At 42.6% G+C, this 15,622-nt stretch overlaps 1 protein-coding gene across 1 annotated transcript in view; it reads left to right on the top strand.

Moving 5' to 3' along the window:
* LOC126418568 (aquaporin AQPAn.G-like) overlaps window positions 1–15,622 on the top strand; it is a 192,282-nt gene that overhangs the window by 157,092 nt on the left and 19,568 nt on the right. The window contains exon 4 of the mRNA XM_050085385.1: window positions 14,369–14,512. Within this exon, the coding sequence (XP_049941342.1) occupies window positions 14,369–14,512 (144 nt within the window). The remainder of the gene's footprint in view (window positions 1–14,368; window positions 14,513–15,622) is intronic.

Raw genomic sequence — 15,622 nt, 5'->3', positions numbered from 1 at the left:
TGATGCCTTAACATATGTCCTTCTTCTTGTCAGTGTTTTCGATATGTTCCATTATTCACTGATTCTACAGAGAACCTCCTCAGTCCAACTAATTATCAACATTCTTCTGTAGTAAAACATCTCTAACTCTCCGCTTCTCTTATGTTCCTGTTTTCCCACTATCCATCATTCATTACCATAAAATGTTGTGCTCCAGACGTACATTCTCAAAAAGTTCTTTCTCAAGATATTACTAAGGACAATTTATGGACGACTATAAGCATGTTATAAGCCAATTTTAATGCTGAGTGGTAAAAGCGCTGATATTCATTAACATTGATATCGTGAGGCAGCTCTATTTCAAAAGATTGATAACACTGTTAGAATTAACAGCAAATACGTAGCTAGCGTCAATATGTTAGCCGCCGATGACCCATCTAACTGAACTTAATTTCATAGTAATCGATGGTTCAGGTTTGGTGTAATGAATCATACAGCACAACCAGATTATGCCTTCAGCTTTCTGCACATGACTTCCGTGACGCCCTGTAACAATTTTTCTTCTTCGGGAAGGTCATAACAAGTTTCTCTGCCTTCATCAGCTTGGTATAATTTGCTGTGTACTCTACTAGCACACTGGATGTCGTTACTGCATTTATGATTTGACGACAACTCAAGCAACTGTATACATATGAACGTAGTAATTCAACCAGTTACCATGCTACGTCAAACACAAATGACCGACAAAACTCCCGTCAGCCAGTGATATCCTTCGTATTGACTACACTGGCGTAGCATTGCCACAGATATAGCGGTCCTTTGGAATAAGTAGCTCTAAATCCAACATTAATTTATAATTGATATAATACAAACGCCACTTTCCCCACGAGTCGCAGAACACATGGCTGGTTCGCCTCGCAGGTAAAGATTTATCAGAGGAATCACGTATTCCTTTCATATAGCTGTCTCCATAATTAAGAACTTCACCTCTCACTGAACGATACATGTCACTGATAACGGGGTGGATTTAATCTCATAATGCATCTGATGCGCTGAAATCCGTATATCAGTTGCAGCGAATTCCGGGATGGCTCCTTCTACAAGTTTGTAGCTGACATCCTCCATGATTCTCGGACTACTGAAATTGTGTTCTGACCGAAGTGTCTCGATACGAAAACCGTAACAAATTTATTTCTCCACCCTTTCCTTCCGCCCACCTTTCTACATCTACATTTACACCTACATGGTTTCTCTGCAATTCACATTTAAGTGCCTGGCACAGGGTTCATCGAACCATTTTCATACTACTTCTCTACCATTCCACCTAAATTTTTCCGTTAGAGTTCCGATTTCTCTCATTTTATTATGATGATCATTTATCCCTACGTAGGTGGGTGTCAACAAAATATTTTCGCATTCGGAATATAAAGTTGTGATAGAAATTTCGTAAATAGATCTCGCCGCAAAGAAAACCGCCTTTGTTTCAGTGACTGCTATCCCAACTCCCGTATCATATCAGTAACACTGTCCCACCTATTACGCGATAACACGAAACGAGCTGGCCTTCTTTGCACTTTTTCGATGTCATCCGTCAATCCTGCCTGGTAAGGATCCCATACCGCACAGCAATATTCCAGCAGAGGATGGAAAAAGTGTAATGTAGGCTGTCTCTTTAGCGGGTTTGTCGCATCTTCTAAGTGTTCTGCCAACAAAACGCAGTCTTGTTTCGCCTTCCCCTCAATATTATCTATATGGTATTTCCAATTTAAGTTGTTCGTAATTGTAATTCCTAGGTATTTAGTAGAATGGACAGCCCTTATATTTGTGCGTTTTATCGTATACCCAAAATTTATCGGATTTCTTTTAGTACGCATGTGGATGAACTCGCACTTTTCTTTGTTTAGTGCCAATTGCCACTTTTCACACCATACAGAAATTCTCTCTAGATCATTTTGTAATTGGAATTGATCGTCTGATGATTTTTCTAGACGGTAAATTACAGCGACATCTGCAAACAATCTAAGGGGGCTGCTCAGATTATCACCTAGATGATTTATGTAAATCAGGAACAGCAGAGGGCCTATGACACTACCTTGCGGAACGCCAGACATCACTTTTGTTCTACTCAATGATTTACCGTCTATCACTACGAACTGTGACCTCTCTGAGAGAAAATCACGAATCCGGTCACACAACTGAGACGCTACTCCATATGCAAGCAATTTGATTAACAGTAGCTTGTGAGGTACGGTATCAAAAGCCTTCTGTAAATCTAGGAATATGGAATCGATCTGAGATCCCTTGACGACAGCACACATTACTTCATGGGAATAAAGAGCTAGCTGTGTTGCACAAGAACGATACTTTCTGAATCCTTTTTAGTTATATATCAAAATGTCATTTTCTTCAAGGTGATTCATAATGTTCGAGTGCAGTGTATGCTCCAAAATCCAACTGCAAATTGAGATCAGCGATATGGGTCTGTAATTCGATGGGTTACTCCTATTTCCTTTCTTGAATAATGGTGTGACCTGTGCAACTTTCCAGTCTTTAAGAACAGACCTTTCGTCAAGTGAGTGGTTGTATATGATTGCTAAGAAAGGCGCTATTGTGTCTGCATGCTCTGAAATTGACCTGATTGGTATACCATCTGGACCGGAAGACTTGCCTCTCTTAAGTGATTTCAGTTGTTTCGCAACACCTAAGATATGTACTTTTATGTCACTCATGCTAACAGCTGTCTCCCATGTCACCTCTACGTGTTTCCAACCTCTTCAACTCTTCTTCTCTGTCACAGTCAGTTTATCTTGTGCATAGTGGAGGCTGTATGACAGTATGATGATTGCCATCTGGCAGAAAGAAATGGATTTGTGTTATTTGGCTATTTCGTCATGAAGACATAAACAACGTCTGGGTGGGAAGTGTCCTGCACAGGTACGGCAATGAAGAAAGGGAATAATCTATTCCGAAACGGCTGGCTCAATTGACGTGCTGAAATTTCTGTTCATGACAAATTACAGTGACAAGTACTCATTTGTCGGAAAGCATGGAACTTATGAAGATCGAGAGACAAATTCCTTTGATCACATTTCTAATTCCCCCATCATGGGAGCGGGATATCAAGTAAAAAAAGGGCCGCTCTTAACGATTAAAATTGAGGGAAATACTTAAAATATTAAAAGAGGTTAAAATGAGGAATTAAAATGTGAAAAACTGTGTTGATGAAAGTACTGATGTTCACAACGAGGTGTCTGTGCGCTGCTGGTAAATGTAAATGGGTTAAGTAATGTAATATTAGGTATCAGGAACTTGGTACTGAATTTGGAGTGAGTGGAAAGGTTCGTTGGATGTGGGTGATATTGAGGAGGATTTAGAGTGGAATATAGAGAACCGATTTTTTTTGGAGACGATATGAAAGAAAGGACTATATCTAATAGGAAGGATATATTTCTGTGTGGATTTCTGAAACTAGAAATGAGAATCTGTCACAAGTTGCTTTCTGAGAGGATATAGATAACGAGGAGTTGAAGAAATCCTCATGTTGGCAGAGGCGCAGCACTGTCCGAATTGTTCAAATGGTTCAAATGGCTCTAAGTACTATGGGACTTAACATCTGAGGTCATCAGTCCCCTAGACTTAGAACTACTTAAATCTAATTAACCTAAGGACATCACACACATTCATGTCCGAGGCAGGATACGAACCTGCTACCGTAGCAGCAGCGCGGTTCCGGACTGAAGGGCCTAGAACCACTCGGCCGCAGGGGTCGGCGGTGTCCGATTTGTGTAAGTGGTGGGGCACAATAGTTATTCGATGTACACATTCAAAGGATACATGAAATTCTGTAGAATTTTTAGGATAAGGCTGGTCGATCCATCAGGCAAACAGTTATTAATAAGGCGCACGAATTCGGTAGGTATCAAGCTCACCTTTACTTCGCACTGTATGTCTCAAAACGTAGAGCTGGTTATTTGTATCATTCTTGAGTTCATTTCGAGCGCTTGTTTCGACTGGGTCAGTAGCTAAACACAGAAGCTAGACGTCGTATTGTTTGCGAGTTCTGGAGTAGCGGCCGGAAGAACCTTGTTGTTCCCATCTGTGCCGACTCGGCGTCGTACAACTGGTTTGCACGGTCGCCGCGCTTTGCGAATGGTCATTAGGGCCAATCAGAATAGAAGGCACGTGTAGTTGCGGTTCACCGTCTGAGCTCTCATGTCGCAAGGGTCCAACGTGCTAGGTCCGCGAGTTTCCTGGATGAGATGCCGTTTGCTATTAGTTTCTCTGAGACACCCGGAAAGCTGAGTCAGTGCAGAATTAAATCTAGAGCCAGTCTGCTCTCTATTACAGCGAAATATTCTAGTTTTCCTAAACACGTAAAGTGACATTATTTTGATTACTTCCTATTTGAGCTACAGCATACAGGAAAAGGCCAAAATGACGCCATCAACGTGTGTATCGTGACGCAAGGAGCCGCTGTAGGTAAATATGTTGATTGGTAGGAAATTTCATAGGGAATTTCAGAGCAAGACAAAATGTGCAATAGAAACAAACTTTATTGTTACGGTTTGCTGGCAACATTGATTTTTTACATGAAAGTGAGACGTATTTCAAAGGAGTATTGAATGCAATGAGCTGGGCATGTAACACATGGGGGAAAGAAATAAAGTAAACAGGAATGCCTAAATGCTTTTTGATGATGTTTGGTTTGTGGGGGCTCAACTGCGCGGTCGTCAGCCCGTGCCCAAAGTCCCAATTTTTACGCAGGCCAATTTTTGCACGCAATCCAATCTAGCCACTGTCAGATATGAAGATGATAGTGGTGAAATGATGAGGACAACACAAAAAATGGGTCAAATGGCTCTGAGCACTATGAGACTTAACAGCTGAGGCCATCAGTCCCCTTGAACTTAGAACTACTTAAACCTAACTAACCTAAGGACATCACACACATCCATGCCCGAGGCAGGATTCGAACTTGCGACCGTAGCAGTCGCGCGGTTCCGGACTGAAGCGCCTAGAGCCACTCGGCCACAGCGGCCGGCGACAATACAAACACCCAGTCCCCGGGCAGAAAAAAAAATCTCCAACCCAGCCGGGAATCGAATCCGAGACCCCGTGATCTAAAGGCAGCAACGCTAGCCACTTTTTTTATCATCACGTTTTCTTCTACATTGTTCGTTGAATTTGTTCGAGGCGGACGTCCGATGCTACCCGTTCAGGTTGCTCGTTGATATTTTCACTCAGTTTTTTTTTTATTACGGGGGGTAGCTAACCCTCTGACCGAACACGCTGAGCTGCCGTGCCGGCACCACTAGACCATGAGCTGCGGACTAAATGCTTTTTGTGCGCCTGCAGAAAGACTTCGACTGTTCAGATAAGTACAATGCTTGGTATCGTGATAAGAATGAGATGTCGGCCGATGTGTCCGAGCGGTTCTACGTGCTTCAGTCTGGAACTGCGCGACCGCTACGGTCGCAGGTTCGAATCCTGCCTCGGGCATGGATGCGTGTGATGTCCTTAGGTTAGTTAGGTTTAAGTAGTTCTAAGTTCTAAGGGACTGATGACCTCAGATGTTAAGTCCCATAGTGCTCAGAGCCATTTGAACCATTTTTTTAAAGAATGGGATAATGTGGGCAAAGCAATGAACAATCTACAGTAGCTACAAAAATAAGTCGAATCAGTTAATGTGCGAAAACTTTGGAAAGACGAGTACCAGTTAAGAAAAATGTAAAGCTAGATTGTAGAACATGATTACTGTTGGTTAATTCCAAATAAAACCAATTGCAAGAAAAATTTCATAACGAGAACAAAGGCAAAAGGAAAGCGGATGGCAGTTCTTTGATCTAAAACGAGAACGAATGAAGATTTAGAAGTAAAGAGGGTACGGACGTGTTATTTAGCCGTAATTCCATAATTCTAGTGAAGCAGTTATGAAGATCTTCAGGGAAATGAGAAAGATCGACGACTTTCTCATCACCAAAACTAGGGAATCTAGTAGAAGAAATAAAATATTTTGCTGTAAAGGAAGCAAGGTTACTTAATTTGTCACGTACTGTAAAAATTACGTAAGGCATCTGAAGCAAGAGAGACTTCAAGAACATTAACGCACAGGCGTATGAAACTTCTTCAGCTAAAGAACCACGCCGTTGCAAGCTTCATTGTTACGCGCGGTTGAACTACAGACTCCGGAAAATGTTCATCTTGAACAAATTAGTACGACATCTGCCAACGTATCATGTGCTAGAATCAGGAGACGGTTTGGATGAGGGGAGATGAGGGAGGGAGACAGGGGTGGAGAGAGAGAGGGAGAGGGTGAGAGAGTGTGTGAGAGAGAGAGAGCGATAGAGAGAGAAAGGGAGAGAGAGGTGTGAGGTGTTGTAAATAATTCCAAAGGATGTAGTACGTATGTAGAAATGGAAACTTTAAAATTCGGAGATGAGAGGGACATGGGTTCAAAAGTAGAACGCCGTAAAAATAAGTTGATTACCAATCACGTTATCCACCAGATTGATGGGAATAAGATGTTAGTCTCGTATAGTTAGCTTCCTTTACAATATACTTCTTAGTTCCAACAAACATTATGTCAATACCTTACACAGTACAATCGATTACGAACGCCTGATGAAGCATTTGCATTTATTATGTATGCCGGTTAAAGATTGTCAGTGATTCAGCTATAAGTTTCTAAATATGCTCTACCTTGCCAAATCATATGTATCGGTATCTACACATTCATACAACGCTTATCTTCATTCAGCACGTCCATAGTCCGATCTGAAAACATAGTATCATTAAATAACATATAAATATATATACTCCAACTGTCAATAGCGCAAATAACTATTTCGGCAGATTAGATGTTTGGCTGATTTTAGTACAAAATTCTGTTTAAAAATGAAATCTGTTACAAACAATTTTGGAGAAATTCGTATGATGTTTTTTTATAACCACATGCATCAGTCAAATACCAATATACGAAGACGAAAATGATGACGATATAGTTTGAACTTTAAGCACTCGCCTGTTGGACGAGTATGCTTCTGGGATAGCCAGCTTCCTTCTAAGACTTCAGTCCAATTTAGAGTGCATGGGACGCATTTGTCCGTAGCGACACAGATCTACTGTCAAGGACCAATGGCGACACTGATAAAGTTCTCCTCCAGCTGAAGGGAGCAAAACATGACACGCTACTTTGGTGAAGTACGCTCTATTGTTCAAGATATTATTAAACAGAAGGCCCGAAAATATATTAAGTGTTGGAAGTGGGTGCCCAAACCAATGGAGAATGGCTGACACCTGTGTACCATCGCCTACTGTACTACCTGGAAGACAAGTGGTGCACCGCGAACATCATCACATACTGCAGTTATTTTGCAGACAAGACGGAGTCTTTAGCCTGGCTTGTCTTTATCTTAGCAAGTACAGACACGAGCAAAAAAGAGGATTTCTGCTGTTTGTATCGCCTGACCTCCAACCAAAACTGATAGAGTATGTATAGGGGCTATTCGTAAATATCTCCGGGGTTTCAGAAGACAACTGCCTGAAAACTGCAACACGTACAGAAAATGATGATGAGCGTTTGGCGTCATTGGCCGGGAGGCCCCTCGCGGGGCAGGTCCGGCCGCCATATCGCAGGTCTTATTACATTCGGCGCCACATTGGGCGACCTGCACGCCGGATGGGGATGAAATGATGATGAACACAACACAACACCCAGTCCCTGAGCGGAGAAAATCTCCGACCCAGCCGGGAATCGAACCCGGGCCCAGAGGACGGCAATCCGTCACGCTGACCACTCAGCTACTGGGGCGGACGTACAGAAAATAACCTCGTATCAGTGGACAGCGTATCCCTTCAACTTTTATATCACGTTATTATTATTATTATTATTACAATTCCTGTTCATCTTCTTATAATATCTTTGGTAAGTGTTGTTCCTGCTCAGATGTACCATAGGACCATCAGATTCTAATCTTGTCAGGATAAATAAGAAAAAAAAAAAATAATAAAATAAATTACACGTGTTCAGGACGGACACCATCTGTGGCGCGGAAAACCTCAAACGTGTATGTGATTCATTGAATTCGCTAGTCGGACTTGGTAGTCTAATAATAAATCGCTGATCGAAAGAACGAATGATCGACGGGTCGAATCCCGGTTGGACGAGGTAAATCTTTATTTGTCTTTACTCTTTTCTTCACCTCTCAACGACGTGGAAAGCTGCCAGGAATGACACGTGGTATGGATTCCATGTGAAACTTTAGGTCTCCTTTCCCCATTTATTGAGGTTGCTGATACGAACTGCTGGAAAAAGCACGACAGCATCCCAGTTTTGGAACTCTGCTCATTGGGTTGCCTACTTGCAGGCGCGAACTAATTCGATGGAACAATACGAAGCGGATCATTTGTCCACATGTCCGCCCCCGGTAGCTTAATGGTCAGCGTGACGGATTGTCAATCCTCTGGGCCCAGGTTCGATTCTTGGCTGGGCCGGGGAATTTTCTCCGGCCAGGGACTGGGTGTTGTGCTGTCCTCGTCATCACCCTTTCAACCTCATCGACTGCAGGTCGCCGAAGTGACGTAAAATTGAAAGACCTGCACCCGGTGAACGGTCTGCCCGACGGGGGGCCCTAGCCATACTATTAAATAAATAAATAAATTTGTCCACATGCTGCGACACGACTGCCGCTAGTGCAGCTATGACATGACGACTGATATCAATCTATAGAAGCTCTACCCACTGACATTGTCATTTTTCTGCATGTCTGGCAGTTTTTACGCACTTTTATAATCCCAGAGATACTTATGAATGATGCTATACATTTGAGACAAAATTTCTGGCCAATATCTAAATGTGTTGTACAGTCGATAGACACTACACATTAATAGTATATACAGGGTAGCCCAGAGAACGCCGACAAACCTTAGCGACAGGTTCAATATACACAAATAAGTAAAAAATGTCTAGTAAACATAGTCTCTAAAATGCATACCTTAAGAGGTATGAGCCCTGTCTATGAAAGACATCTCTACAGCAAGGTCTTTGGTTTCTATATTTTGGGAGAAGAAAGCGTTGACCAAAATAAGAAAAAAAAGAAGCCTAGTATACACGGGGTCTCAAATGCGAGCTTTAAGAGCTACTGGCTCTTTTTCGTCTTCACTAGAGTGAAAATGTCTCTTATACTTATAAAGTGCTCCTATCTCTTAAGGTACGCATTTTTAGACCCTATGTTTGCTAGACAGTTTTTTCTTGGTTTGGCCCATACTACCTCCTTCAAATGGCTCTGAGCACTATGGGACTCAACTGCTGTGGTCATCAGTCCCCTAGAACTTAGAACTACTTAAACCTAACTAACCTAAGGACAACACACACATCCATGCCCGAGGCAGGATTCGAACCTGCGACCGTAGCAGTCGCACGGTTCCGGACTGCGCGCCTAGAACCGCGAGACCACCGCGGCCGGCTACCTCCTTCCAAAATATGAAAAGCAAAGAGGTTACGGTAGAAGAGATGTGTTTCGTAGTATCGAAGATGAACAGGTGCTTATATCTTTTAAGGTATGCGCTTTACTGTCCTTGTTTACCAGACATTTTTTCCTGCTTTGCTGTAAGCAACGCGTCCCGAATTTTCGCTGGTGTTTTTTTTGGGACACCCTGTATACTCGTATATGGTATCTACAATAAGAGTCGTCAGGTGCGTCTCCGTTGGTGTTTCGGCAGATAATTGCAATTACTTTTTTTACAACAGGTAACCGAAAGAAATCCTGTTCACCACGTTTTCCATACGACGCCCAGCGTCAACGGAAAGCGTGATTTTTAAAGTGGAATTTTACGTGCCCGTTCGACAGAGCTTTCCCTGATTAGTCTAGTGCGATATTCCTTTTTTAATCGACACGTATTAACAGGGACAGTAAAACACGTAGAATAATCAGAACTCAAGTAGCGACAGGACTGCCGTGACTCGTAATGACTGCTACCGCCATGCAGAAGCGCTACTCAGTTGCAGCTGGAGTATTGATTATTCTTCGTGTTTTACTGTCCCTGTTAATACATATCGATGAAACGAATAACGTACTTGACTAATTTGGTACCATTCTAGCGAATGGGAACGTAAAATTCCACTTTAAAAATCATGTCGTTTATAATGATGAACAAACCGACGCTTTCCGTCGATGCTAGGTGTCGAATGAAAGACGTTATAAGCAGGATTTCTTTGGGTTGACTCCAGCTACCCGTTGCAAAAAATAAATTGCAAATATCTGCCGAAACACCACAGAGAATGCGCCTGACGACCCATAGGACAGACTCATGGTACACACTGGGTGAATCATCAACAACTGCAAATACTGCAGAAATGGAAAGTAATACTGATATGCAGTTTTCACAGAATGAATTGGTAGTCAGGGGCCCGCACTGTTAGCCGATAAAGAGATTGTAATGATACTTAGAAATTGCATTTTATGTACAAGCATAGACTTTTTTTAAATGCAAACAATGCCTATGAACATTAACAATCCAAACGCAGGGTAAATTAGAATGTCAGTGGTATTTATTGCAAGATTTTAGTGCGAGTCGTTTCCGAGGTATCGCATTTTGACAAGTTCCCACACCGTCAATTGGTTGTGCCATTCAACCTACGTAGTTGCTGGGTGCGATGTTGTTACGTTTGATTACAGTGCACGTGTGTGTTCCTTGAGTCCACTGTGGCTTGCTAGTCAGTTAGTGTGTGGCAGTTCAAGCAGTAGGTCTTCAACGTACAACGGGATTTACCGTTGCAGAAAAAGCTGACTTGCTCATGGTGTATGGAAAGTGTAGAAAGAACGCAGTTCGTTCTTGTACGGTGTATGCGGCAAAATATCCCAATATACGTCAACCATCTCAGCAATTATTTATCAGCCTCTTCAACCAGTTACGTGAAAGTGATAGTGTAACACTAAAACAACGTAATGGAAGGAAACAAGTGTCAACGAAAGAACGGGAAATTAATGTTAACCCACGCGTTAGCTCCCACGCAATCTCACGAGGAACTGGCATGAGTCAGGCTAGTGTCCTAGGCATTCTCCATCGACATAGGTTCCATCCCTACCACATCTCTAGCCATCAAAAGCTGCATCGAAGCGATTATGAGAATCATGTGAACTTCTGTACTTGTGTATTAAGACAGGATACTCCAGACGTATCATATACTTAGTCATGAAGCTACATTTACCAATTACCGTCAGCTAAACCACCGAAACAAGCACTGTTTGTCTATTGACAGTCCCCGTTGGCTTCGTCAGGTGGAACGTCAGCGTCCATGGCGTGTAAACGTGTGGTGTAGGATAGTGAACCATCAGCTCATAGGCCGGTTTTTCATAGCCGGAACACTGAAAGCGAACCTCCTAACGGACCATCTTCCTCGGATGTTAGAAGACGTTCCTCTGCAGACTAGTAAGAAAGCTGTCCAACCAATAGTGCACGAAGTACTACGACATGTCTTCACGGATTGTCTCCAAATCGTTGGATCGGATGCAGAGGGCCTGGACCTCGGCCGGCTCGTTCCCTGGATTTGACGCCTGTAGACTTTTTCTATGCAGAAAGCTCGCAGACGCTGACCACAAGGACACACCAGCAACACCTAATGATGTACAACGACCTATTACTGCAACCTGCTCGGACGTACGCGCTGAAATGCTAGCACTTGTACAGTAGTCGTTCCACACCAGATGGAAGCGCGCATTGCCGCTGCCAGTGGTCATTCGAATGCAACTTGTGATGGTCAGTTATCTCGTTATTTCCACATGACTAGTGTAAGCACTTGTGTCTTGTACAACAGGTATTGTACAAGAGTTGGTGTGAGAACATTTCAAAATACGATATTTCGTAAATGACTCGCACTAGACTCCTCAATAAAAACCTGTTCTAATATTTCATTAGCAATAAGAAATTTTGGTATTTTTGGTGATACACTACACTCTTATGTGATTCCTTTGTTTTTCAATATTGGCTATGTTAATTCACCATTTAAATCTACGATAATGGAGGTACCACAGAACATCTGTAAATTGTCATGAATAACCTCTTTTCGTTATTCTCATGTTTATTTTCTCTGTTGTATTTTTTCGTGAGGGACAACTTTATATAATTTTTAGTTTTTCTTATCCTTTATTTTGTCTTGTTTTTTCACAACTGATCATTTATTCGCTATGTGATCAAAAGTATCCGGACACTCCCAAAAACGTACGTTTTTCATATTAGGTGCATTGTGCTGCCACCTACTGCCAGCGACCTCAGTAGTCATTAGACACCGTGAGAGAGCAGAATGTGGAACTCACGGACTTCGAACGAGGTAGGATGATTGAATGTCTCTTGTGTCATACGTCTGCACGCGAAATTTCTACACTCCTAAGCATCCCTAGGTCCACTGTTTCCGATGTGACAGTGAAGTGGAAACGTGAAGGGACACCTAGAGCACGAAAGCGTACAGGCCGACCTCGTCTGTTGACTGACAGAGACCGCAGACAGTTGAAGAGGGTCGTAATGTGTAATAGGCAGACATCTATTCAGACCATCACACAGGCATACCAAACTACATCAGGATCCACTGCAAGTACTATGACATTGAGGCAGGAGGTCAGAAAACTTGGATTTCATCGTTGAGCGGCTGTTCATAAGCCACACATCACGCCGGTAAATGACAAACGACGCATCGCTTGATTTAAGGAGCGTAAACACTGGACGATTGAACAATAGAAAAACGTTGTGTGGAGTGACGAATCACCGTACAGAATATGGCGATCCGATGGCAGGGTGTGGGTATGGCGAATACCCGGCGAACATCATTGTCCAGCGTGTGTAGTGCCAACAGTACAATTCGGAGGCAGTGGTGTTATGGTGTGGTTGTGTTTTCATAGAGGGGGCTTGCATTCCTTGCTGATTTGCATAGCACTATCACAGCCCAGGCCTACATTGATGTTTGAAGCACCTCCTTGCTTCCCACTGTTGAAAAACAATTCGGGGATGGCGATTTCATCTTTCAACACGATCGAGCATGTGTTCATAATGCACGGCCTGTGGCGGAGTGGTTGCACGACAATAACATCGCTGTAACGGACAGGCCTGCACAGAGCCCTGGTCGGCCGGAGTGGCCGAGCGGTTCTAGGCACTACAGTCTGGAACCGCTTACCACTGCGGTCGCAGGTTCGATTCCTGCCTCGGGCATGGATGTCTGTGATGTCTTTACGTTAGTTAGGTTTAAGTAGTTCTAAGTTCTAGGGGACTGATGACCTCAGAAGTTAAGTCCCATAGTGCTCAGAGCCATTTGAATTATTTTGAACAGAGTCCTGACGGAAATCCTATAGAACACCTTTGGGATGTTTTGGAACACTAACTTCGTGCCAGGCCTCACCGACTGACACCGATACCTCTCCTCCGTGCAGCACTTCGTGAGGAATGGTTTTTATTCACCAAGAAACTTTCCAGCACCTGACTGAAGGTATGCCTTCGAGAATGGAAGCTGTCACCATCAACATTATACTGAATTCCAGCATTACCGATGGAGGGCGCCACTAACTTGTAACTCATTTTTAGCCAGGTATCCGGATACTTTTGATCACGTAGTGTATCAAACTAGATTTCAGTAAATTTGTATCATTTTTATAGTAAGAATTTTGTGTATGTACCTTTTTATACTTAATAGGCTACAATACAATAAAGTTTGTTAGTAGTGTTATAGGAGGTACAGTTGGTGACACATTACTGATTATTTCATTACAATTTCATTAGGTTTATCATTATTTAGGGGACAGTGTTCAGGAGCTGTGCCACATCCGTCTGCTTTCTAGTAGATGTCTTCCATACTGTGTTCTTAGTCTGACTACTTTTGTTCTCTGTCTCATAAGTTTATCTGTTCTCCTTTGGGTGAAGTGGTGGTGGTGATGTTGGACTGGCAGTTTGAGTATACAGCGACGGATGCGCCGTTCAGTCCTAAACAATAATTCATAACTGCGAAAGGTGCATTTACCCGAGAAAAAGTTCCCGTGTTCGATTCTCGGTGTAGTACATAGTTCTAATCTGCGAGGAAATTTCAAATCAGCGCGCAGTCTACTGCAGAGTGGAGGATCCATTCTGGAGATAATTCGCGTAAGTATTAATAGATTGGAGAATTACAAGGGTTCCATTACAGTGTAAATGTGTATTTGTGTGAGGGTAGGGGGAAAGAGAATGAGTGAGAGAGAGAAAGAGAGAGAGAGAGAGAGAGAGAGAGAGAGAGAGAGGATCTGATAGGTAGATACGCAAGAGAGACAGATAGAGAGAGAAGGGAGGGAAATATGACCACTGTAGATTCTGCAATATCTGCTGCTGCTTCTGCATTCGTGTACACAACCGTCGTGCTCTTTCTCGTTTGCAGATCATCGGGCACATATCGGTGGCGCACATCAACCCGTCGGTGACGCTGTGCGCCGTGCTGCGTGGTGACCTCAACGTGGCGGCGGCATTCCTCTACTTCGTGGCGCAGAACATCGGCGCCATCCTCGGCTTCGGCCTGCTACTGGTACGTGGTGTCCCCCTCCACTCTGTCATCATCCCTTATAGGTACAGAGAGTTAGTGTGCTATCTGCAGGCGGGCACCTATCACCTGGATATCAGTCTCGTGACTCGCATAGGGTTCTCAGTTTTATGGATAAATTATTCATCTAGAACAAACCTTTTCAACCATCGTAACATGTGGAGACCCTGATCGATCAGTTTTCTGGAGAAACTGAGACTTGCCTGACATATAAAATTTATGGAAGCTCCACGACGCAGAATGGACGTATAGAATCTTTTTCCTAAGCGAAACTCTTCGAAGAGATGTGGAAGTTGTTTTGCAAGTCAACGAAACTGATTTCTCTGACAAGGAGATGGCACGACAGTGGGTTCAGGGATTTGTCCGAAATTTTGTGTGGTGAAAGAGGACCTCTAACACCTCACGTGGTTAAAGTATTAGGACGCACTACTCGAAAAATCCCGGGAAAAATCGATCCAAAGTTTCTTAGGTGCCATATGAGTATAAAATGTTAGTGAATTGCCGAGCCGCCGTCTGTCCTAGATGTTTAGGGCTCGAACTATTACGCCAGAAGTCTCAGGTTCGATTCCTTCTCTGGACTTTTTTTTCTTCTGTTTCATTTCCTTTTGTTATTCCACCAATTATTCAGAAAGTCTCCCAAACCTACATTATCTTTAACAAATTAGTTACATTATTGAATAAAAACTATTTTCTTTATGTCCAACAACACAATTCATGGCGGTGGGTTTTCCATTTTTCATTGTAAAGTATATGAAGAAAAAACATTAGGTTTTTAATCAGAATAAGAAAGTCGATTGGGAAACATTCAATTTTTATACATATAATAATTATAAACAAGAACCGCAGTGGTAATTATCGTAAAAACAAACAAAGCAATAATTTTTGCTACATCTTGCGCAACATATAGAAGCGTATTTTTTACAATCACAAGGCGTTTGCAATAAATCTGTACAAAAACATGCCCCATTAACATTTAAGAAAATGTTTTGAGTTTCTGATAATTTTGAGGCAAACCAGGAATGTTGAATCATGTTTCGGAATATTGGTGACGATAATTGATGGTGAATTATAGAATGAATTTTTATACAATCTTCC

Source organism: Schistocerca serialis, chromosome 9 (assembly GCF_023864345.2).
Source record: "Schistocerca serialis cubense isolate TAMUIC-IGC-003099 chromosome 9, iqSchSeri2.2, whole genome shotgun sequence".
NCBI lineage: Eukaryota > Metazoa > Arthropoda > Insecta > Orthoptera > Acrididae > Schistocerca > Schistocerca serialis.
Note: the sequence above shows the minus strand (reverse complement) of the source record. Positions and strands in the feature narration are given on the sequence as shown.